Below are 26,336 nucleotides of genomic sequence, written 5' to 3' on the forward strand. Positions count from 1 at the left end.
ATGTCCAATTTTAAATTACTCAAAACTCCAATTATTTTAAAAGATATCACTCAGAAGGGCCTAACCCCTGTCAGAATCCCCTCCTCAGGGATGCTGGTGTCAGTATTCTGACCATCGGTCATCCATATGGACCCCGAGGCAGTCCTTGCATGAGAGCAATCCCAGCATCTCTGCTCTGACATTTCTACACATCACTTGGTGTAAAGGGGTTAAGCTGGTCACATTTGCAAGCATTGTAGTTCTAGCAAATCATTACAGCTGCAGGGAGTGTTTGGCTCCTTTGCACCAAAAAGCCAGTTCCCCAAAAATCAGTTTTGCTCAAATATCTGTAGCTCTGATGAGATCTAATAAGGACTACCTCATGGTTCTCTGTAGTGATCAAGCCCTGTGCTCTAGGATAGATCAGCAAAGCATAAAACCTGAAGAATAATATTATAAAGGGTCTTGCGTTACCTGATATTCTTGAGGAATAAAACTATCAATGATGATCATCTGAAGTCGAAGTTCCCGACTCAGTTGTCTGATGTTCTCCAATAACCCCTCTATTTCCCTTTGGTGTTCCTGTTGTAGGTCAGCCATCTAATAGGTGCAAATATACAACAGATTAGTGGTAACCAACCTGGGCCTCTCCTGCTATTGTGGAATTACAATCAGCGTGTCAGAGTGTGGCAATGCATGATGAGACAAGAGAGTGGAGAATCAGCAGCCACCTGCACTAAGAGAAGTGTGACAGCCACTTCCTACAGTGAAACTGCGGAACGTCAGGCACTGACAGCACTTCATTTTCCATATTAATAGAAAAAGCCATAAAAGCTATTACTCCGCTGGCTCTACAGTGCAGCAGTCAGTCTTTGCGTTCCTAATAAAGATAGCAAATACGGTCCCATAGAGGTTAAAGTCACATGTGATAAAGCCTGTTCAAGATATAAAATGTACCATATAATACCTTTAGTATATTAAATGTTACATGTTCAAAGCAACTTTTTCAGAAAACACCCCATGAGTGCAGATTCAATACGTCTAGGTCACCACGAGGAGAACAGTCAAAGAATTCTCTTCAAACACACAGGGGGGAAAATACTAAGATGGGAGTTCAGATGGGATGTCACTATGGGCAACCAAATGGGATGTCACTATGGGCAACCAAATCAACCTATCTATTATCTTCTACAATGTGCTAAACATATAAGAAGTATAATCAGATTGGTTGCCCATGGCATCATCCCATCTGAAATAGAACTCCCATCTTACTAAATTCCCCCCACAGAATCAGAATTCAGGATACATTTGGCCCTCAGTGTAGTCATTCTAAGTATGGTTATTGCCATGAAGCTAAAGCATGCAATGCTACCAGGAAAACACTTATCTACGGTAGCTGTAAATACATATACAGTGGGGGATTGCAGGCAAATAGTCATTAGAAGTCAACAATATGAACCATTAAAGTAAATAATAGCTATTATAGAGATAACAAATACTCAATTTTATTATATTATAAAAGGTGTAATACAAGGGACGTAGTATACAAACCTCAGACTTTGCTGCCATTAACATTGTCCAAACTTTCTTCAGCTTTTTGGTTTTACCCTGCGCTTCCTCCTGTAAGCTAGTGTACTTCTCCTCAATATCCAACCGCTCTTGCTGTGGGTAGTAGGATAGAATTATTTATTACCAGATATTTATATAGCGCACACACATTCCGCAGCGTTTTACAGAGAATATTTGAGCATTCACATCAGTCCCTGCCCCAGTGAAGCTTACAATCTATTCATACCTGCTTGGTGCATTTGCTCCAGGATAGAAACACTGGGCATAGCCCTGCGAATGCAGGCATGCCTATGTCTGCTTGGAGCGGGTGGGTGATGTCACAACATCAGTCGCAGTCCCTAATTCGGCTGAACTTTTCTTTACGAACCGTGAAAAAAACATTCGATAGTGATCGACCATCGAATGATTTCTTCTCCTCCTTGCGACCACATGTGAGCAGATGTGTAAGTGAACACATCTGATCGCATGCTAGTGAGAGGATTTGGGTGGCAGATCGTCGGAGCAGCGTTTACCTGTTCACTAGCCAGGCCTGATTCAGGCCCTATATTCTCTACCACATATACACGCACACACATTCATTCTAGGCTTAATTTTGTTGGGAGCCAATAAACCAGTAAATCCATGTAAGTACAGGGAGAATATACAAACTCCGTACAGTTAGGGCCATGGTGGAACCCATGACCTCAGTGCTGTGGGCAGTAATGCTAACCATTACACCATCCATGCTAGAGGCAGTTCAAAGTTACTAAATAAACAGTAAAGATTTGAAACAAATTATATACTAATTTGGAGATACACGCAAACCATTACATTCATTTCCAATGTTTTTGATCTGCCAATGCTTCAATGTTGCTTGCAGCGTTTATAGGTGACAGGAAATATTACAGAAACCAAGGGAGTCTGTCACATTTTCTGGGCATGCTGAAGCAAGTGGCTGCGACCTTGAATTTCCCATCCATCCCGAGTACCCGAGGGTACACAGATGACTGATGTTCATGTAGATCATTGGACACTGCATCCTGCAAGCCGGCACGCGATTCGTAGATCAGCTTCTTCAGGGCCAAAAACAAGCTGATCTGCGAAGCGCGTGCCGGCTAGTGGTGTGCAAGCAGATACAGCGCTCTCACACTTTAATTATTTTTCTTATTAGAAATGTATTTACTGATTATGTTTGTCTCCGGCTTTATCCCACAGCCCTTGTTAGGGTAGTGGATATTACCGGGTATGGTCTTCGGCATAACCTACCTACTGATTTGCCTCATTGAGCGTAATTATTAGGCACCAATGGCTGACGGGCGGCCGATAACTTCAGACCCGCTAGTTAGGGTTATATCAAATCCCCACTAGACAGCCTCCAGATGTCCAGGTAGCAATGTGGATACAGTTTAAACGCAGATGCTAGAAGAACGAGAGACAGGCTGAATTCTTTGTGGGTATTAACCCCTGGTTTCTTTACCGCTCAGTGCATTACAAGCACAGACAGCGGCTGACGGACAGCCGGAGAACTTCAGGCTATAGCTAATCCCCACATGCAGACCCACAGTGTGTGATTACTAGCCATTAATACAGGGTGCCCAGAACTAACTCCCAGATCTGCTTGCCACCTTTATTTTAATTATATGTAATTTCCTACTTTCATTGTTGTCTGTCTTCTATCCATTTTAAGATATTTCGCAGCATTTTATTAAAAGTTAAATTTTAGATGTCACTAGGTGCACCCATTTGATAGGACATTCTTTCTCTATTTTCGATATATCATTACCTATTGTCCTAGGGTTGCACACCTCCATCCAAGAAGATTACCTCAAGCACAATATTGAATAAGGGGGTCCTCGAACATATCATTGGTCTTGTGCGACTGACACACCTCTCCCTGTTTCTCAGCAAGAAATGTAACAATGTTGTCCTCACTTTGATTATTTGCTGTATCTGTTGCCTGACCACTGCACCCAAACATTCACTTCAGCCTACAAACCTCCTTTTCTAGTAGCTCCCTGCGAAGTTTCTCTGCACGCTTTCTGCGCTCTTCCAGCTCATGGTTTGATTCGTCCAAAAGTTTCTCTTGTTCTTCTGCCTTAGCCAGTAAATCCACCCCACCAACAATGACTTTTTTCTCCAAAGCAGACAGTTTCTCAAGCAGGGACTGATGTTCTTGTCTGTAAAAATAAGGACAAATTTCAATTAAGCCCCAGAAGTAAACTTTTCACCAAAAAACATTTCTTTTATTTAAAAAAAAAAAAATACAAACAGTATTTCCACACATTATTTGTCGGCTATCTTCAGCTTCGTCATGCTGTAAATGCGCAGTGGGGCGAGCTTCGCAACTCTCTAACACACCTGTCCATGCTCTAGTACAGCGGTTCCCAACCTTTTTTCTCTCCTGTACCCGATTGATGTGAACTGTGCACTAAACTTGGTGAATGATCTACGTGCAATTGAAGATAAAGAGTGGGATTATATTATCAGCTTGCCTAGGTATGTCGCTGGGTTCCAACAAATTAAAATTTATTATCCTACAATAGAGTCTATTGGACCCCAAATAGTTTATTTCGGATTGGAGGCTCATCATCATCGGCTGCTTGTCCTAAATGCTCAATGACTGAGGCTAATTTCTGTCACCTGTTGTGGCAGTGACCTCGGTGGATCTTTTTGGAAGGCTGTGACTTCTAGTATTAGTACTACAGGTATTTCTGATCCAGTCAAGTTCCCCTGTTTTTGTGTGGTTGATATTGGGGGAGTCACTCTCTACTGATCTTCATCTGTATGTAAATAATCCGCTTACTTTGGCTTGTGTGTGTGTACTGTGTACCTGGATGAGCTCTCAGCTGTTCTCCCATTTCTCCTGGGTTGCGGTAATTAATCTCACCCTTTGCCATGAATGTTCTATGCATACCAAAAAACAAATGTGAATGTGATCTAAAGTATGACAACGTATGGGGCCTCTGACAGAATTCACAGCTTTATCTTAAACATCTGATTAATTTGTCCCTGTTTACTTGTTCCGGATCTTTAGACCTTCTGATGCCCACCTAGCTAGCCACACACTTATACTCTGTTTTCAGTTGTATTTATGTATGGAGCTGCGTCCACCATAATTTCCCATGGTCTGAAACCTGTTGAGTGTTTTCTTCTCTTCTAGACTAATTGATGGATATGGAAAGGCTGAACTATGTTATACCTGGTGGATTAATTGCAGTCACTATGTTTTCTGACTCTCTGTTTTAGGAAATGTAACCACTGTTTGGTAATACAGTATGTATGTTGAGATGGCTGCGGGGCCCTATTCAATGCTGTCTTCCCCGACAGCATTGAACAGGGGTTCTCGGCAGAACGAGCCCGACATCACAAGCTGTCGGGCTCGTTCTGCCGAGAAAAGCTGGAAATAGGCGAGCTCCCGGCCGGAGCTCGTCTATTTCCGCCCTCAGCTCGCGGCCACGCCCCTTTCTCGCAGCTCGGGACATTGAATCCCGACCGCTGTGCTCAAGTCGAGCAAAGCGAGAACGGGACAGGGGCACAGCTGTCGAGCTTGCTAAACAGCCGTGCCCTTGACATTGAATACCCCCTAAATCACATGTTGAATGGCTAGATTTTGCACAAGTAATGGGCCCATTCATTAACAGGACCACCTAGTATTCAGCAAACTACGAAAACACAAGAACCAACACCATTTCCATATTGCACTAGTTCTAAAAGAATGTTTCTTCCTATGGATACAAAGAGGGATTCAATCAGATCGCTCTTCAGCCGCCACACAGCTTGATCTTTGACCTGCTGACTGATCATACAGTGCTTGTTCTGCATGTGCCCAGTCAGCATGTTGGCCACAGGAAATCCCTGTAACTACTGTATTATGTAAAACATAATTTCCAAGGTAAGTGCCATTTGGATGAAGGGTGGAGAATGAAACGAGAACACGTTCTATTGCAGCATTGCCCGTATGTTAATAATTTGGGGTGTAGGACGGGGTTCCGACAGTCAGGATCCAGACAGTCATTTACCCGACGTCGGGATCCAGACTGTCAAAACACCGGCAGACGGGTTCCCGGCGGCCGCCAGCTATTCTCCCTCGTGGGGGTCCATGTCCCCATAAAGGGAGAATAGAATAGGTGGCAAGCGTAGCAATCCACCGAGCCCGCAAGGGGCTTTGTTGCGCTCGCCATGCTGTCTGAGCCTGGCCAGTAGGGATCCCGACTGTCGGAACCTTATACCACACCCAATAATTTCTTTGCTACCTGTGTGACTCTTTGCATTGCATTATAACTGGTTTTACATTTAAACACATTCAAACAAATAAGGCAAAAAATTCACATGAAGAAATAACTGCCCACATTACGTTTTACTTAGAATTTGGCTTTTTAAGAGATTGGATATTCATTTCGCAAGGGGAAATTTCATCCTATGATAAAAGCTGCTCTATTTCTCTGTAATAAGGGCCCTTATTCTGGTTCACTCGCAAAGGCAAATTCCTTCTCCAATGGACAAAACCATGTGCACAGAAGGTGAGGTGGTTGTAGTATGTGCAGAGAGAATTCGATTTAGGTGAGTTATTTTGTTTCTGTGAAGGGTAAATACTGGCTGATTTATTTTACACTGCATTATAGATCTCACTTTGAAGTAAAACCGCACCTAAATCTAATTCTGCTCCAAAAGTTACATCTGCCCCACCTGCAGTGCACATGGTTTTGTCCATTTGAGAAGGAATTTTCCTTTGCGAGTGAACCAGAATAAGGGCCAAGATACAGTATATTACACTTTCTCTGCATTAACAAATGACTGCCTGGCAAGATCCCCAGCAATGTGCAGCAGGCGGGAAGCTAGTGGGGTTGGAAATCACATGTGTGAATGATTAGCCAAATAGACTATATTGGGTGAAAGTGGCTCCGTACAGATATCAGTAGTGAATACCACCCAATACTGGTATAATAATGAAGTTGAAAGTAAAATGAGAAGCAAAACATGATGTGGTGTACAGACTAACGTTTCCCATCATTCTTTATGGGAAGGCAAAATAATGTGTTCTAGAACTGGTGAAAAAAAAAAAAAAAGTCAACAAACCCCTGACCGTAAATCATTTTGAAATATTTAAGGGCCATTCTGTTAGGACACGAGTGAGTGTAATGCTGGCCATACACTAGACCAATTTTCATCCAACTTTTTGGTACTATATTGGAGCAGATGACAATCAGCAATTTGTTCACAAGCCCAGGAAAATGGACAAAAAGAATTGTCACATTGTTTAGATCAAACAAATTCAAATTTTCTGATCAGCGAGCTGCGCCTGGGAGCTTGTCAACTCCCGGCCATACGGGCACGTTCTGCCGAGATCCCTGTTCAATGCTGTGGAGGCCCCGCCGCCATTTCCCCCGTTGGTAATGGCGGCGGGAGATTGAATATCTCCCTTAGTGTTCACTCTAGGATTTTTTAAGGGCAGGGTGCTGACTATCGGGCAGGGCACATTTTATATTTCTATATATGACATATTCTGTCGTAATGACAATTACACATTATGGCACATACTGTAATGCCTCTTACACATTATACAACACACCATAATGCCCATTACACATGATGCCACACACTGAAAGTTCTCAGCGACATGTCAGTGCGGTGGGGGCAGAATAAGGGCGCACAGTGCCACACACAACAACGACAGGGTGCATTTTAAAGGTTTTAAAAAATGGGCAGGGTGCGGCACCCTGCAAAAGAAGCTTAGAGGGAACACTATCTCTTACATATATCAGGAAGTCAAACCTCAGCTCAGGTTTTTAAGAAGTCCCTTCATTAAAAAGCAAAAAAATTGTCATGTATGATGATTTCTGGACAAAGCCTGTTTTCCAGATTGCCTCGCAGAACCAAAATGTGAAACAATGATTTTACTTTGATGGGCTTTTAGAATGGCCTGCTAATAGCGTGGCACTTTAGCTACTTACTGGGCTTTAAGGAGATCTTTCTCTCTCCTCTCCAGCTCTGCTCTGGCTTTATTCCGCTCTTCCTCTTCCATATCCAGCTTTGCCTCTAGAGCCTTCCTTTCCTCATCAATCCGTGCTTGCATCTCTGCCATTTTATCTGGCGATACCTTCTTCTTGCCTATGGAAACATATCCAGATTTATGATGCACGGATTAACTAGTGACTGTATACTCATCCAATATGCCAAAAGCAGCCCCACACACACACACACAAGCCATGAACCACTACTGTGCAGTTAGTACAAGCCGGCCTTACCCCTTCAGCTTTCTCAATATTTCAATCCATTTTAGCAAGATCCCACAGTGGTCCATCAATTCTATTTAATGAATGTTAAAATTAGAAGGTGGTGTTGTGAAGATGATGTGTAAGAACCGGACAGAATCAGTTCATTTTAAAAACTACATTTCCAAGACAAAAAGTACAGCTTTCTTGTGTTCTAGAGAGTCACAGGCAGACCAGACGCTAGGTGTAGGAGCACGCAATTGAAGAGGCTATAGAAGGAAATAGGTCTGCTCAGAGTCAGACTGGGGACAGAGAGTCATCACCATAGGACAGTGATGGCTAACCTTGACACTCCAGCTGTTGTTTACCTACACATCACAGAATGCCCTGCATCAGTTTTAGCATGGCCAAATAGTAAAACTGTAGCAGGGCATGCTGGGATGAGTAGTTCGAACAACAGCTGGAGTGTTAAGGTTAGCCATCACTGCCATAGGACTACCAAGGAGGAGCTATAACACTACTTAGAAAATGGAGCGCAAACCCATTACACCAACCTGCTTGTTCTTGCATTAAGAAGCAGTTGCAATTAAATCGCAGGTAGGCAGCATTGACATGAAGAGAGGGAAAAAAATGACATTACTTCACATTAGCATCTTGCAGGCAAATTAGGTTACATTTTGGTCCAGTGAATTAAAAAAAAAAAAAAAAACACCTTTTAGCTAAACGATACTGCCTGTGGGTGACCATTCTGTCAATACAGAATACTCCTGAGGTGTAGTTATTGTCATAAGCCGCAGTGAAATGCTGATATAGATTAACATTGCGTCTTTGTGCAGACTGGGAGCATACCATTAGGAACCATAAACAGCAGTACCGCAGGATCTTCCCTTTTATTCCCAATGGCAGTGGGTGATGGTTTGGGCTGTAGCGTTTATTATGGGCCCGATTCAGAGTCAGACAAAGCCATGTCTGCAACAGATCGCATACCCGCTTGCAGCGTCTTGCGGCAGTGCAGCTCGTTCTGTGTGCCTTTATGTGACCCATCGCAACTTGAGAAGAAGTTTGAATATTGGTGCAGTGTGCGGATCTGAATCAGGCCCTGTAACACAGCTGCAAAGCTTAATACACATACGTAGAGTAATGGGAGCAGTGCGTAAGAAAAGGAAAAGCAAAAGACGTGAGCATGCACCAAAAAGCCAATAATCTACTGCTTGTATTTCTTATCATGGCTTAATACAAATTGATATCACAATAATGTCTGAAAGTTTTGTTATTTTTAATATGAACTGGTCATGATTATGTGGCTCTTTTCCTGTGCCTGACACAGTGCGTCTAAAATGCATCCACTACTTGGTGAACACAACATAACCGGCAACTCAAATAAGGATTATTGAACCTTTTGAAGAAAGTGCCCAGAATTCAAAATAGATCAAACCCAGATGAAAGACAGTAGGACAAGCTTCATTTAAGTAAAAAAAAAAAAACACACAAAACAAAACCCTTGTAATTGACAAATAACATTCACATGTTGGGAAGAATGGCATTTTTATCAGTAGAATATTTTTATTTTGAAGGCTGCGGTTCCAGTAACAAAACATTTTGTTTAAAGTTTATTTGTGGGCTCCATTATTGCAGCCAGAGGCGGAACTATCGATGTAGCAGGTGCAGTGCACCGGGACCCCTAAGGACTAAGGGCCCACTGCTGCCCCTGTCACCCACTGCTTTTCCCTGTCACACTCTGCCTCCCCCTGCCTCTCCCTCTCACCCACTGTCATGTTGCATATTGTGAACTTGGGTTGGGGTCCAAATTATATTTTTGCACTTGGGCCCACAATCTCCGTCACTGAATGCAGAATAATACTTGAATGGTTTATCACTGTAAAATTGCTGCCAAGATCGTTGTGAGCGGGAGTATCAATAAGATGCTGTAGGTGGTGAGCTTGTGGCTACATATTGGTCATGCATAGTCACACTTTTTGGACAGCTGTTGGGCATGGCCGTCAGACAAGTAGGCAAGTAATAACAGAGAAATTTAACTGTGCTCTCTGGTGAAGGGAGAGACGGGTAAGGTAGGTCTTATAGGATGTTTGTTTTCTAGCGCACAACTTTGAGAATGAATGAATGATGAAAAACTTCAGTTGGAAAGAATTGGATCAATAAATTGAATGCACTTAATACAGTTTAAAAATTGCATAAAGCATGTAAGAACAATAAAAGGACAGCCCAATATGCCAGTAGTCACCGGAGAGTCCGTTCCTATTATACTGTACCTCTGGGAGATAAAGAATAGGGGAGAATTATAGTTACCACCCTTAGTAAGGGTACGGGAGTCCTCCAACAGTCCTTAATCGGTCCAAAGTGGCACAAATTACCGATGGCTGTGAGGGGACAATAGGATTCAGTCCACAGGTCCGTGGATACAGGAATTTGCTTAGCAGATATGGACTGCAGCAAATCCTCCAACAGTCCTTAATCGGTCCAAGATGGCACAAATTACCGATGGCTGTGATGAAGTTTGTATACAGTCCACAAGTCCATAGATGTAGTGCCTTGCTTGGGGTTGATGGCTGCTTGCAAATGTAAATGATGGTGGTAAGTCCCTTTGGTGTAATGAGGGATCCCAGAGGTTGGTTCGGGCTACTATCCGGTGGAGGTGTGCAATAAGGGTTGTCCAGACAGCTTTACTGACGCATTTCGCCACACCAGGTGGCTTTATCAAAGGTGCAATTTTTTTTTTTTTTTTGGTAAACAATTTTTTTTTTTTTTATTTGAAAATACAAAATAAACAAATTATACATTTTACAATATTGATGTGTATACTGTGAACATCGTGCATTTTCAAGAAATAACAACATTAAATATGTCTCTATAAGTCTCCGTGGATCCATTTTACTCGTATTCATTATTTCACATGCCTCTGATGTTTTTGTGTGATTTTCTTCTAACTGATCCTAATGGCATTATTAATTGCAGGTAGACTTATTCTAGACTAAAATAAACTCAAAGGATAGCGAGCCTGCTATTATTTCTATTACATCGTACATGTCTGAAAGTCTATTTTATGTCGTCTCTTCCACTATATCTCGCCTGGTCCATGTTGTTAATTCTAGGTCAATAAGTTGCGGCAGGAAGAATATATTTCTACGATTAATTATTATAATGGCGGATGCCAATGACTATATTTCTACCTTTAACATCAATCAACATTTAGCTCTTATTTTTATATATATATACTCATCTATATAATCAACAGGGGGTAAAAGGGGGGGAGGGAAGAGTTAGGGGGGGGGGGTATCCTTTCAAAATCAGTTTTCAGGTTTCGCACCTCAGTGTCTTACAATTTATCACTTTCCCTTTTTTTTTTTTTTTTTTTGAGATTACCATTATGCTCTATTCTCCTGCTAATAGCCGTAGGAGATACCAGGAGGTAGATTCAAAGAGTTTCTGTATGCGTTCCTGCATAGTCTGATCTAGACTCCTGATATATAGCTCCCATTTCTTATAAAACCGAGGGGCACCCTTTTCTAAGTCTGATAAAGTACTCTGTCTTTCATAAAACAATATATTGAGGATAGCTTTTTTTAATTCTAATATAGAGGGGGCTCTTCTATGGATCCAATGTAGTAGTATTAATTTTTTTGCTAGAGTTAATATAATCGTAAGGATTGGTATTATCTGCGGTTTTTTAGGGCCTAATTCCCATGTGTGGTATTGCAAGAACAGACAAGCCAGTGGATTTTTTATGTAGTTTCAGAGTGTACGTTCGGTTAACAAAATCCACTAGTTTATCCCAAAAATTTCTGACCTTACGGCACTCCCAAAAGTTATGATAGTACGTGGCTTTTGTTTTTTGACACTTATAGCATTCCCCCGTGTCCTCAGAGACAAAATGGGCTCTTTGGACTGGGGCAATATATGCTCTATTGATGAATTTGATATGTGTTTCCTGTAAGGAAATGGATTGTAGATATTTCATCGTATATGAGAGTTTGTTGAACAACTTGGGAGGAGCCGCAAGATCAGGAATATCTATTAGCCACTTTTCATGTAATTGCTTATGGTGGCGTTCCACATCAGCTGTGATCAATGAGGAATAAAGGTAACGTATCTTATATCCCATCACGTATTCTGGTCTAAGTAGTGTGTCTATGGGGTCAGCAATTTCTCTTTTATCCATGGGGTGTACCTAAGTTTGAACAAAATGTCTGGTTTGCAAGTACATGTAAAATTGCCTGTTTTGGATGCCATATTTTTCTGATAGCTTTGCAAATGGCATTAGTGAGCCGCCTGGATCAAAGAGTTTACGGATATTGGTAATTCCTTTATCTCTCCAACCCTTAAACTCCATATTGTCCACGCCGGGGACGAACAATGGGTTTCCCCATAGTGAGGTGAAGGAGGAGGAAGTAGGGTTTCTATGCAGTATCTTATTTATTTTCTTCCACGATCTGTACGTGTCCCCAAACAATACTGACTCCCTGATCTGCCTGGGGATCATTCTGACCGGAGCATGAAGAAGTGCTGCCGGAGAGTATGGTTGAAATAACTGTTCTTCCAGAGTGGGGATCGTATATTCAGCCCTGCCCATAAACCAATCTGTTATGTATCTGAAATGTGATGCTAGTGAGAAGGCCTGTATGTCTGGCATAGCAAGACCACCATCTTGCTTTGTAAGGCGAAGACGGTCAAAAGGGATGCAAGGCTTTTTGCCCGACCAGGTGAATTTAATAAATAGTGTCTTGAACTTTTGGAGATCTAGTTTTTTCAACTTGAGGGGCAACATCTGTAGTAGGTAGGAAAGTTTAGGGAAGGCTACTGACTTTATTACTGTTATTCTGCCCGCGAGTGATAGAGGGAGTGTCATCCATCCCATTAGCTGTTTTTCTACTGTTAAATATGTGTGGGGAAAGTTAGCTGTGTAAAGGTCTTCTAGTTTGTTAGGAATCAGGACTCCTAAATACTTTAGGGTAGGGTGGCATATCGTAAATTGTGAGGTGAATGAGGGGGAGGAGAAAAAAATCTTGGGAGGAGTGGAAGGGTAGTAGGCGAGATTTGTCATAGTTTACTTTGAATCCTGAAAACTGAGAGAAATGGAATATTATGTCTTGTATTGCAGGGATGGAAGTATTGGGGTCAGATATAAACAATAAGATGTCATCTGCGAAGAGGCTTATCTTGACCTCCGATGTATGTATCATTATACCTCGGAAGTCTTGGGATGTCCTCAGGGCCACTGCCAGGGGTTCTATCGCCAGAGCAAAAAGCAATGGCGAGAGGGGACACCCCTGTCTTGTCCCTCTTGATATTGAGAGGGAAGCTGATAAGTAATTATTGGTTAATATTTGGGAAGTAGAGTTATTATATAATAATTGGATTGTACGGATAAAGTCGGTCGGGAGTCCAAATCGTCTCATGGTATTAAATAGGTGGTCCCAATCAACTAGGTCAAACGCCTTTTCTGCGTCCAACGAAAGCAGGGCGTGAGGACTCGTGGTCCCAACCGACTCCACCCACTGCATTGCTGTGAGGGCCTTCCGTACATTAAGTACTGAGTGGCGTCCCCACACAAATCCTGTTTGCTCAGGGTGGACCAGTGAAGGTAGTTTAAGTTTGAGTCTATCAGCTAAGAGCTTTGTGAATATTTTATAGTCGGTGTTTAGAAGGGAAATATATAGGAGCTCGGGAGGAGAGGGTCTCGACCTGGTTTGTGTATGATTTTTAGGATAGCTGAGTTGAAGTATAGTGGAGGGGGCGTACCCTGTAGTATTGTATTATAAAGAGAGCATAGGGGCTTGATTAGCTTAGGGGCTAAAAGTTTGTAGTATTCATTGGTTAGTCCGTCGGGGCCTGGAGATTTTCCTGTTTTAAGGGCTTTAATGGTGGCTAGTACTTCTTTTTCTGTTATTGGGGCTGTCAGTGTGTGTGCGGAGTCTACACTTAGTGTCGGATGTGTTAAAGTGTCCCAAAATTTTTCTTTTTCCTGTAGGTCTGTTTGGGGCTGGGAGTATAGTTTTCCATAAAAGGAATGCAAAGTTTCTGCTATTTGTGCACCAGAGTGTACTACTGTGCCATCTGTTTTCTGAAGTGCTTGTATAATAGTAGGAGGGTGTTGGCCTCGCAATAGGTTTGACATAAGTCTACTCGCTCTATTGCCATGTTTGTGGAACCTGGCCTGGGAGAGAAATGTGAGTTTAGACTCCATTTTAGACAGTAAAATATCGAAGAGAGATTTTTGCTCTTCATATTGAGCTTTGTTTGTCCTTGTGGGGTATTTTTGGAATATCTGGTATGACTCAGTTAACTTAGCTTGAGATTCTAAATATAGCTTCTGGGATTCCTTTTTATGTTTGGAGGTGTATGATATTATTGAGCCTCTGAGGACCGGCTTAGAAGCCTGCCAGAATAGGAGTGGAGTGTCTTCTTCTGCCTGTGTGTTAGAATGTTTGTAATCCATCCAGGTTGCCTCAAGCATATTACGGAAATTTTCTGAATCAATTAGTTGGGATGGGAAGCGCCATTGTCGCACAGGGCCTCTATCGATGTATGTCGCGAGCGCCACCCAGCTGATCCCATGGTCTGATAATGTTATAGGTTCCAGTGCTGAGTCCTGGACCCTTGGGAATAGGGTCGAAGACATCAGCACGTAATCTATCCTGGATAGGGAACCATGTGCCGCCAAGAGACACGTGTACTCCCGATCAACCGGGTGACACGCCCTCCACACATCCACTAGATGTAATTGGGTTAACAGATACTGTATACCGTATTTGGATACTTGGCGTCTAGTGGGTATAGTGGTATTCCTGTCAAGTGTGTCAGAACTTGTCAAATTAAAATCTCCTGCTAGGACTATTTGCTGGTGTGCATAGGGTAGTAATCTCTTTACCATATCTATGTTAAACTGGCTCTGGTTGGTGTTAGGGGCGTAGATATTGGCAAGAATATATCGAGTGGAATGTATGGTCACATCAGTTATTGTGTATCTACCCTCTGGATCGGACCGAGAAGAATGAATCTCAGTCGGTATTGATTTCTTTATTAGGGTGACCACTCCCCTAGCCTTGGAATTATAAGGAGCCGACGACAGTACCTGCCATCCTAAGGTATTCAATTTAAGTATCTCCTTTGGGACTAAATGTGTTTCTTGTAAGAACGCTACCTCAGTCCCCACTCTGGAAAGGTACAGCAGGATTTTTTTCCTTTTAGCGGGGGAGTGGAAACCCCCCACATTAAGTGTTCCAAGTTTCAGGGAAGTCATTATTTAGTCTGGGGACAAGGTAACTCACAGATTCGCGGACGGTTGACCAGGATAAGCATATGGGGACGGCCTCTGGACATCTGTGGTCGACAGGGTGTAGCTGAAGCGTATCTGAGAGGACAAAACCATGTTAGATATCTTTTGGGATTTTGGGGAAAAACATGAGGGAAGGAGGGGGGACATACAACATAAACCACAAAAAACAGTAGCAGTAATACAAACCAGGTGCTTCTGGTGCACCTAACCTTCTTATTTTCCATTATCAACTTCCGGTTGGTAACGAATGAGGTGAGTATAGGCCTGTGCCTAAGGGGCTGAACCAGCAGACCCTGGCTCCCTCAGCCTTACCAAGCGGGTATTAACAGACACCTTAGTGGTGTGAACTTATGGTCTACCAATTTATAATACCTTCCTGCTTAAAGCAGCAAGGAGCAGAGATTATCATAGATTATAATCTTAACCTCGCTGGTCCTCTCTACTTAGTATAGTCATTTTGGGTTCTCCCAACTTGGAGTTCCCATAAAGTGAGAAGTAGCCAAGTGCTATACCAGGGGACCAAAAGTTAGGAGAGTTTTCTTCGATACTGGTTACTTTCCCCAGTATAGACTTCTGGCGGGTATAGCCGGGAGGAAGAGGGGGGGGGGGGGGGGGGGGGGGAGAGGTGAGAGTGATTCTTCATCTGTTAGGATAAGTATAGTTTTTGAGTCTTTGATTGGAATGCCCTTTCTGATAGGAGTCTCATTTTTGGGCTCTTTTCCAGTGGTTATACAGGGGAGAAATATCTAAGAAGCATCAAGGTGGATCACCGTGCATTCCCCAGTGACTGATAGGATTTCCGGGAGAGTAGTCTGTATGAAAGTAAGGAGGGCCTGTCCCTTTACATCTTCGGGCAGACCCACCACCCTGAGGTTGTTCCTTCTGGAACGGTTCTCCAGGTCATCTATTTTTGCCTGCATTTGGTATTGTGACTTCTGCATGGCTTCATGTTGGGCTTTGAGTGTGGCGACGTCTTGAAATGTCTCGCCGGCTAGGTGTTCTGTGTGGGCCACCCTTTTTGTAATTTGCTTAAATTGTGACTTCATGTCTTGGACTGCTTGTGTCACTTTCCCAGCGTGGGCCTCCATAATAGGGCCAATAGTGTCTTGGATGGCCTGCACAATGTCTGCATAAGTAACTGGTCCTTCATGTGATTTTGAAGTTTGAGTTAGTTGTCGCCTCAGAATAGGTGATGATGACGGTGAGTTATCCATCTGGTCAGTTGGTGACTCATCTGTAGGGTTCCATAGCGGGGTAGGCTCAGTGGTTTCCAACTGTGCGGGAGCCATTGGGGTGTCCTGGGGTTCTCCTCCCTTTCTACCTCTGGTTGCAGTGTTCTGGGGTTTGGGGTGGGTAGTGGGTGCCCCCGCGGACGCCATTTTGTCTCTGGCCTGACGGCTGGACGAGCGGTGTCGTGGGGTTTCTTCAACTGCGGGTGCTTGCTGCCCTTTATTCATGGTAGGGGTGGGGGTCCCAGGGTCAGCCAGGGCTCGGAGGCTGGGGTGGTTTTTCACCTCCTGAGGTGTCTCTGGTGGGAGGTTATGCTGTGCAGGGGATGACTGTGTGGCCAAATCTTGCTGCTTAGGGTGGGTAAGGGATGCTGTGTGTCTGCTGCAGCAGGGTTATACACTGCTGGCAGATTTATTTTGTGGGTGGGGAGGCTGTGTCGTTTGGGTGCAGGAGTCAGGGGGGTTATGAGCTTACCTCCACCTGTACTTCCTGTGACAGGAATGGTGCTCCGTTTATGCTTTGTCTGTGTGGCCTTGCTGGTGCCAGGGGTCTTGCAGCGCTGCTTATACTGGTGGAGGTGATTTGTGCCTGGGGATCAGGTCTGGGGCTTCTGGAGTCCCCACGTAATTTGGTGCCTTATGGAGGGTGTGGGTGAGGTCCGGGGCAGCCTGCGAATGGTTAACAGCCGGGGAGGGAAGTGCCGGCGTCTCTCAGAGTGAGAGCGCGTCTCCTGCCTCGTGCTGCTGCAGGCTGTGATGTCACGCGGCAGCGGGGTCCGTGGTGCTGCGATCCCGGCGGCGGACGGCGCTATTAGTAGCGGCAGGCTGCGCCTGTACCCTCGGGCAGGTTAGGAGGGGGGACCAGCGGGGTCTTCTACGGTCGGCAGTGGTTTTAGGCTGGGGAGCGCCGGGAGCCCTATTCGGGAGCTGCTGCTTCCTCCAGCGCCGGAACCGGAAACCCAAAGGTGCAATTTTTAAACTGTATTAAGTGCATTAAATTTATTGATCCAGTTCTTTCCAACTGAAATTTTTCGTCATTCATTCTCAAAGTTGTGCGCTGCTACTTTTTTGTCTTCTGTTTTCTCTACGGGATTAACTATCCCTTTACTAAGCAGCTGCAGGAAATTATACTCCTGGTCAGCACCCCCAGCTCTGTCCCTTAGGGCCAGTTCTATATAATTTTCTTACTATTTTATACAACATTAATTGAGTTACAGCTTAATCAAAGAGAAGTCACTTGCCAAAAGCAAATGAGCTTGAGATGCAAGAAGATGGTGGCTAACAAGCAGGCATTCTGGGACATTTAAAGGAACAGCAAGTGCAACTTTCATATAATGCACTAAGCAAGGGCATTATAGAATGGGATGTTCCTTCCAAAATTTCAATTATGGCAAAGGGCTTTATTAATGGGAAACCAAAACAGTGACCCACACAAGATACAGTATACACCGTGCTCACTGAACAGCACACATAATACAATAAAAGGCATGAAACTGTATCCACATCTATGTGAGACTGTTGCTAAGTACACCACCAATGTCACCTTAGTCTTCTGTCATGTTTTGACTTAACTAAGGACTTTGTTAAATAACATGTGGGAGGGGCCTAACAAGATAACTGACTGTGAGACTCGCATGTATTTGTTGATTAGTAACTTCAGATTTTTCTGCATAATACCTTCAATAAAAAAACTTTAATGGAAAAAAACATGTGGGAGGGTACACATAAAAATGTTCTAGAAAATATGACCCTCTAAGTGGACTTGCACTACCCATGGTATAGGATCTGATTATTTTTCAGGACAGAGGTTTCTAAAGTATCCTCAAACAAGGCATGTGCTAGGGATGTCAGTCTTTGCAAACAGGTGCGATATAATTGAAACTGCAAACTAAATCAGTGGTTCTCAAACTCGGTCCTCATGACCCACATATTTCCCATTTTCCTGGTCACCCGGCAGGTGCACAGGTGCCCTCAGTACCGACTGACATTTTGAAAGATCTACAGGTTGAGCTTATTATTTCACTTGATTCTGTGAAAAACATGCACTATGTGGGGTCCTGAGGGCAGACTTTGAGAAGGTGTGAACTAAATGAAATCACACGTGCATGATGAAAGAAGTACTGACAACATAACCTGTTGGGAGCACTTGAGGACTGGGGCTTAAACCCTGCTTTATGACATGTCAGAAACGAGAGCAAGTAAGATCACTACATTCACTGGCACTTACTGTAATATTGTACACACTCTACTATTATTATACAGCTAGAAAGGATTACCATTGTTCAATAACATGAATCACTAAGAGCTCAGAGTCTGACTCAGAGTGGTGCAAAGCTCCTTATGTGGCGGCATAAAGAATGCAGATAAATTGGTACTGTAATGCTCCTGTGGCCATGCACCTGGCTTCCAGAGTGCACATTCTGTTACTTTTTTTCGGTCTGCAGTACATGGGTCTTTTACATGCATTCCTATTGTTAACACCCATTTGTCTGTTGCAAAACAGCTGGAAATGAGACAGCTGGAAATGGGAGAAAAGTGACCCGTTTGGGCACCCAAAAAATACTTTTAACATAGTGATTGGGTTGGGATTTGTTATTTCATGTGGCTAAACCTGTCTGTCTGCATACAATCAGTGTGAATAAAGAACTAAAAAGTGCCCCGCAAGCTGCAGACACGTCAGGTGCATCAAACAATTGAATCACCCCCTTTCAAAAACACAACAATGTGCAGAAGGGGTCCTGTGTCATTGCATGCATTGTCCCCTAAGATGCTAACCACATGGGAGCAGGAGGATGCGGGGCTTGGCAGTGTTCCAGAAAGCAGGGGTGTGTCATTTTCTGGGAGTGCCAAGGCATGCGTGTGTCTTAATGGGCATATTTACTAGCCCCGGAAGCCTGAACAGTCCAGCTCTTATGAGTAATTGGATTCCCATGCAAGTGATCAGGCTGGGCAGACACAGCAAGATGTGTATAGGAAAATATAGGACAAAGAGAAAGACATGATTTGCTCTTCATTTAGACTAAGCCATCAAACCCTGTGTACTTCTGAAATTACTAATATTTCTGAATTAACAGAAATCTACAGTATGTATTTAACTAAATATATTCTGACTGCTATTCAACCATGTGGATGTAGGATTCTATGTGTACATAGCTGTCTTTATTATATCCTAAACGTCTGTTGTGTAACTTCTTTGTCTTTTGTCTGCTCCTTGACCTCCCCCCTCCCATCCCTGTTTTATATCGAGTGCAAACTCTATTTGTCCAGTGTGCAAACTTCTTGCTGAGTACAAAAGTGTACCAAACATGTAGTTCTGCTGATGCAGTATCCCCCTACGTCAGAGCCACCCCTATGCACCACTTTTGGTCCAATTAAATGTATAGTTCAATGTTCATTTTCTTGTCTACTGATATATATACCTATAATCTGTAACATTAAAGGCAGAGTTGTACCCTGCATACTTGGTCTTCGATTATTGATCATTCCTATACAGGGTCTCTCTCACGGAATTCTAAGGAGTCATCACATTGAGGTCTATCAGGTAAAGGAGAGATAAAATTACATCTCCCAACAGCTGGGGGCTCGCAGCCGGGATTCAGAGTCTGTCCCCAAATTGACAGAGGGCTTATTTCTTTGTCTTTGTGGGATTACAGACAGTCTGAATCTGAACCCGTGTATCTCTGTTCCGGGAACAGAAGAACACTTTTACGAAGTCTGGGACTTCTGAAGTCAGGGACTTCACTTCAATGTGCGCACACAGATCTGGGATCTGAACATTGACATTTGTGTCTGGGACACATGGACAGGACCTGGGGTCCGATTTAGTGACCTCAATTTGATCACTCGTCTCTTTATGGCCATTCTCTTCTGTCTCTCATCTGTTACATGTTTAAGATTGTTCGTCTAAATGAATATCCTTTGTGTGGTTGGTAAGTGAACACACAATTGATATCTGTATAAACATTGTAAGTGCGGTTGGTAAGTTCACGCACAATAACATCAGGAAAATATTGTTTACTGTATGCCAAAAGACTAGCGGTCTTATGCTTCCTTATTTTTAAGGATAACGCTATGTGAGGCTTCCTATACAGTATTCACATAACAACAAGACTCTGTCCACTGTCACATAGACGGTCTGTTGTTTTACTAACATTCTGTATTTAAGTATAATATTAATGGGATGTACTTAAAGGGAACACAGTTCATATGATATTCAGATAAAGACCAACCCTCACAGTCTGCTGCCACAGGTTCCGACCTGCCTGACTGAGACGGCGCCCCTGATCTGAGTATTAAGAACTTTCCACGCTCCCATTCATAATTGCAAATACTGAAACACATTTGGACCCAAATATGGGTGCAAAGAATAGTAAGAAAAATTATTATCCACCCCCATTACCAGGTGAAACATGTAAGGAATATGTAGCCCGTAATTCATCCACTGATTACTTCTTAGTTAATCCATGGGTGGACAATTTAGCAGGGTGGACAGAAACAGTAAGTCCCAACCCTTTTCCCAGAGAAGGATCTAATTACCCCTTCTTTATGGACATGGTCAAAGGTCTTTGTCTTGAGGACAAAGAAGCCTGGCCATGGTACACAGCAGATCCCAAATGGGATATGAAATATATGCGTGCAGGAGGAGAACAATGGCTGATCATTGCCCCCTCCTGGCATGACACAAACTTATCAAAGAAACAGAGAAAGATAAAATCTGTCACAACAAAATTACACAATATAGAAGAATTAAGGAGTAATAAGACCCTTAAAAATCTGTCACCTCCTCCCTATAGTCCAGTATATCCCTCACTCACAGATGTTGAATTAATGGCTGTCGGACATCATGTCTTAAAACCCACAGCCCCACCATCTGGCCGAGATGAGGAGGATCTCCCCAAATCAGAAACCAGTGAGGATGAGGAAAAAGAAGAGAAAGAACAAATAACACCTTTAAAAATCCAACTCACCAGTAAAAAGAGATTAACCGCAGATCAATCTTTAATAACTGATGATCTTGGCGCCAAAACTGTCAGATCTGGTGCTACTTATGATGCCCCTACCGCGTCACATACACCATTTATGACTATTGGAGACCAACTTCTCATAAAATCTATTGAGATTGAAGACCTAAATAGGATAATCAAGCATTGCCCAAAACCCACTGTCACTGCATCAGGATGCATTGCTTATTTAAAAAAGGCATGTAAAGGCCGAAATTACACACAGGATGATATCAGACTAATTGTCGATAATGTCATAGATCACCATCATGCCTGGGATTGGAAAAAGGTCAAAACTATTAGTGAAAGAGTTACCGATTCTAGAGCTGATAGATATCCTTTGAACCACCCAGATGGAATAAAAGCAATGTGGACTGAATTAGAAGCATATATGGTCGAAGTATTTAAGACTCGATCATCCCTACCCATTGCTGTAGCGTGTAGACAAAAGGCCACTGAAACAGTCACTGAATTTTGGAAAAGATTCAAGAAATGTTGGACTGAGGAGGCGGGACTTTCTCTAGAGATGTCCTCCCTACTCATCTCCACTTTCATCAGTAATCTGCACTTTTCCATCTCCACCGCAGTAAAACAGAGCGTCTCTTCCTGGACCTCTGATACTGTTGAAAACTTTGAAACTCATTTATATGAAAAAGAGGCCGCAGGCTGTTTTGAAATGAAAAAGCCCGCCGCCATCCCTACCCATAGTTACCAACACAACAATAAGGAACCAGACACATATAGAAGGAAACCATACCAGGGCCAAAGGAAACCCTTTAGGCCACCTCAACAACACAATGGCGCTCATCGCCCACCCAACCAGAACAGGGGCCCTCATGAAGTTATGAAAAGAGAAACTTCATGTTATAATTGTGGTCAAAACACACACTGGGCTAGGGAATGTCCATTCCCACCCCAAAGACCACAGCAATCTTACCGACCTCCACAAGGCCCACACAGACCCCAACATGATAACACACCAGTCAGAGACCATGTACGTTTTAGAGTTGACTGGACTGACCCCTCACTGTGAAGGGGCCCGGAGGAGGGTATCCCATCTTTTGCACAATTCACCACCCACTGGGAAGAAGCACCCCTATTAACACTGTATATCAATGGAAAGAAATTACCTTTCTTGGTAGATAGTGGGGCCACAACCAGTGTTCTGTGTTCATTACACTATGATGGTGAATTACAAAAGACTACTCCTTCAATGGGAATCAACGGGATACCCACTGACACATACTTAACTGACCACTTGACGGTAGAATCAGAGAAAAGACATTATCTTGGTAAACATCAATTCAGAGTAATTGCAGAATGCCCTGTTAATTTGTTGGGGAGGGATCTCTTTAGCAAACTGAGCATTTCAATATCACCTTCACCAAAGGGAAGTGGACTCCACGTCACTTCACCTTATTTTCTGTCAACGCAGATTTCTGACTCAACACTTGACACAGTCAACCCACAAGTTTGGGCCAGTGGTCCTTATGACACCGGACACATACATTGTACACCGTACAGAGCAAAGCTCAAACCAGACTCACCCCATGTGTACATCAAACAGTATCCACTCTCACAAGAGAAAATTGAAGGTCTTAGACCAATGATACAGGAATTCCTACAACAAGGAATACTCAGATATGTTATTTCACCTTATTGTACACCCATCAACCCAGTCGCTAAGGCTGATGGAAGCATTAGATTTGTACAGGACTTAAGGAAAGTAAATGACCTTATAGTCCCAATTGCACCAATAGTGCCAGACATTAACACACTCATTTCAGCCATCCCTGCAGACGCAGCATTTTTCACAGTTGTGGATCTGAAGAACGCATTTTTCAGCATTCCAATAGATGCAGAGACCCAATTACTTTTTGCTTTTTCTTTTGAAGGTAAACAAATGACTTGGTGTCGTTTACCACAAGGCTATATTGACTCCCCTGTAGTCTATAGCATAGTCCTCCAAGCCACATTGGCTCCATGGCACCCCCCCCAGAGTTCTGTCCTGCTACAGTATGCAGATGATCTGCTACTCTGTAGTACAACGGAGGAGGCCAGCCGAGAGGATGGTATATCACTGCTAAACTGGTTAAGTGAATGTGGACACAAAGTGTCTAAAACAAAAATGCAATGGTGTCAAAGTCATGTCAATTACTTGGGTTTTGTGCTCTCTGAAGGAGAAAGGAAAATCAGCCCACAACGCATACAGTCTGTATTGGGCCTGGTCACCCCAACTACCCAGAAGGAAATGTTATCTTTCTTGGGAATGGTAAATTACTGCAGACAGTGGATTCCTGATTGTTCCTATTATGATAACATTCTGAGACAAGCTACTCTCAGTGACAAACCCAAAGTCATACAATGGTCAAGTGAAATGTCAGCTGCATATGAAAAGTTAAAGTCAATGTTAGTTAAAAGTCCGGCTCTGGGCCTCCCCAACTATGTTTTGCCATTCCACTTGTTTGCAAGGGACACCTGTAAGACTATGGCGGGCGTGCTAACACAATTTCATGGAGGCAAATTGCGACCTGTCGCATTCTTTTCCAAAGTAATGCCAGTCACTGTACAAGGAATGCCTGCGTGCCTTCGAGCACTGGCTGCCTGTGCAATGGTTGTTGAAATGGCTGCCACACTCACGTTAGGACATTGCACTGTTCTCCACACTACACACAATGTCCTCACAATTCTCAAAGGCTTACATACACAGCATATGTCAGCTCAGAGACTCAGTGGATACGAGGTGCTCCTCCTAGGAAACCCATCTCTTGTCATAAAATATGCAACAAACACAGCAGGACCTGTTCCTGTACTCAATGCCCTTTTAGGCTTAAAAGGACCTGACGATGAACCTCCACCACCCCATGACTGCTCTCTGACTATCGACTCAGAAACTTCACCAAGAAGTGACATGTCGACTGTGCCCATACCCGACGCCGACATAATTTTTGTTGACGGCTCTTGCAGTCGACCAAATGACAACACGTACCAGGCAGGCTACGCAGTAGTTAAACTTCCTCAAACTGTCCTTGAAGCAAAAGCAGTTCCTCTGCAATCAGCACAAGCTGCTGAACTAATTGCTCTCACTAGAGCTTGTCACTTGTACACAGGAAAACCTGTCACCATTTACACAGACTCCAAATATGCTTATGGCGTTGTTCACGACCATGGCATGATTTGGCAGCGCCGAGGCTTCACAGGCGCCGATGGGAAAGGCATCTCTCATGCCCAACTCATTTCTGATTTGTTACATGCAATCACATTGCCTTCACACATTGCCATCCTCCACTGCAAAGCACACACCGGAGGAAAGGACGATATTTCGCGGGGCAATGCCCTTGCTGACACTGCTGCTAAACGTGCTGCCACTACATCCACATACAATCTCACACTGACCGTAATCTCGCCACCGTCATTAGATGACACATATTTACTTACGGAGCTACAGGCGGCTGCCTCTAACTCTGATTTATCAGATTGGACATATCCAATTCTGCAGAAGAATCCACGGACTGGATTAATCTGCAAAGAGGGGAAACCGTGCATCCCCAAACAAGTGCTTCACTGTTCATAGCGCACTACCACGGAGTAGGTCACCATAGTAAAACCACAACAACACTGCTCCTCACCAATGACTTTTATATTACAAATGCAAAAGAACTTGTAAACCAATATGTTAGCAGATGTATTGTGTGTCTTAGAAACAACCCAAATAACCCAGATAGAGCAAGACACCAGCATCTCCAGTATCCAACAACCCCGTTCACTCACCTGCAAATAGACTTTACCCATATACCAGGTACAGGAAAACAAGAATACGCTTTGGTCATAGTTGATATGTTCTCGCGATGGCCAGAAGCATTTCCAACAAAGTCCGAGGACGCAAAAACAGTTGCCCGTATTCTCACGCAGGAGATCATTCCGCGATGGGGATGCCCACTACAAATCAATAGTGATAAAGGATCAGCCTTTACTGCAAAAGTCACTGAAGCTTTAGTTAAAGCCTTGCAAATCCAATGGAAATTCCACATTCCATATCATCCCCAGAGTTCAGGTATCGTGGAATGCATGAACAGAACTCTAAAAGATAAACTGAGAAAAGCAACAGGCGGTACCTTCAGCAAATGGAAGGCAGTCCTTCCCATCATACTGGCTGAAATTAGAATGACGCCACAAAAGACTTTAGGATACTCCCCCTTTGAGATACTAATGGGTAGGCCTTTCCCCACACCCTGGGCGAAGAAACCATTAGTCATACAGGAAGGAGACTTGGAACTAATAAGGGATGAGTACGTAAGATCCCTAATACAGAAACTAGATGAGACTGAACAAAATGTTATTTTTAAAAATCCTTCTCATCCGCAGATACCAACTCACCCATTCAGGGTTGGAGATAAGGTCGTTGTGAAGATCCTGCCGAGAAACAAGAGCTCAGGAGACTTTGCATACGGACCAGAGACGGAAGTCATCGCTGTAACCAGGACGGCTGTTCTTACAGACGAAGGACCGGTGTGGATACACGCATCCAGAGTAAAGAAGATCCCGAGTAACGTCCCGGATAGAGAACAGATCGAGGAAGGGGTACTAATGGGAGTCAATGACTCTGACCTCCAACAGGACGAGGTACTAACGAGGGCAGACAGCCCTGACCTCCACCCTGGAGAAGAACTGCCGGTTGCAGACACCGAAGACGAAGATTTACAACCTCCTGAAGCCGAGGGGGACTTTGAAAGAAATGATTCCCCCCGCCTTAGCCCTAGTGATTTTGCTAGGTCTTGCAGTATACATTCCCCTTGAAGCTGAAGTTACAATAACTCAAAAAGATGACTGTATTACCTTATGGTATAATTCTTCCAACACCCATGTCGCCACATATTCGCTAGATTTAATGATATTGTTCCCCGGAGAATATTGGCCCCTATTATCTAAACGCCAAGCACAGAGCGAAGAAATTGTGTACTTATGTGTTACTGGAGGGTCTTGGGGAGAAACATGTGATTCCTGGGGTGCAGTAGGATGGAATACCGGTACTGATTGGGGATACAAACCTGATGTGGCGCTAACCCGCACTGAC

The 26,336-nt window shown here is 43.5% G+C and overlaps 1 protein-coding gene across 2 annotated transcripts in view; it reads right to left on the reverse strand.

The window, feature by feature from the left end:
* The window catches only part of KIF3A (kinesin family member 3A), a 70,002-nt gene that overhangs the window by 7,302 nt on the left and 36,364 nt on the right, over positions 1-26,336 (reverse strand). The window contains exons 11-15 of one of the 2 annotated variants that reach the window (XM_083181939.1): positions 17,125-17,133; positions 7,479-7,635; positions 3,524-3,704; positions 1,531-1,641; positions 454-579 (exon numbers count right to left, since the gene is read on the reverse strand). In XM_083181939.1, coding sequence (XP_083038065.1) covers positions 454-579; positions 1,531-1,641; positions 3,524-3,704; positions 7,479-7,635; positions 17,125-17,133 — 584 coding nt within the window. The remainder of the gene's footprint in view (positions 1-453; positions 580-1,530; positions 1,642-3,523; positions 3,705-7,478; positions 7,636-17,124; positions 17,134-26,336) is intronic. The other variant, XM_083181938.1, reaches the window with a different exon arrangement.

The sequence above is a fragment of the Crinia signifera genome, chromosome 4 (genome assembly GCF_055691185.1).
Source record: "Crinia signifera chromosome 4, ASM5569118v1, whole genome shotgun sequence".
In the NCBI taxonomy this organism is placed as follows: domain Eukaryota; kingdom Metazoa; phylum Chordata; class Amphibia; order Anura; family Myobatrachidae; genus Crinia; species Crinia signifera.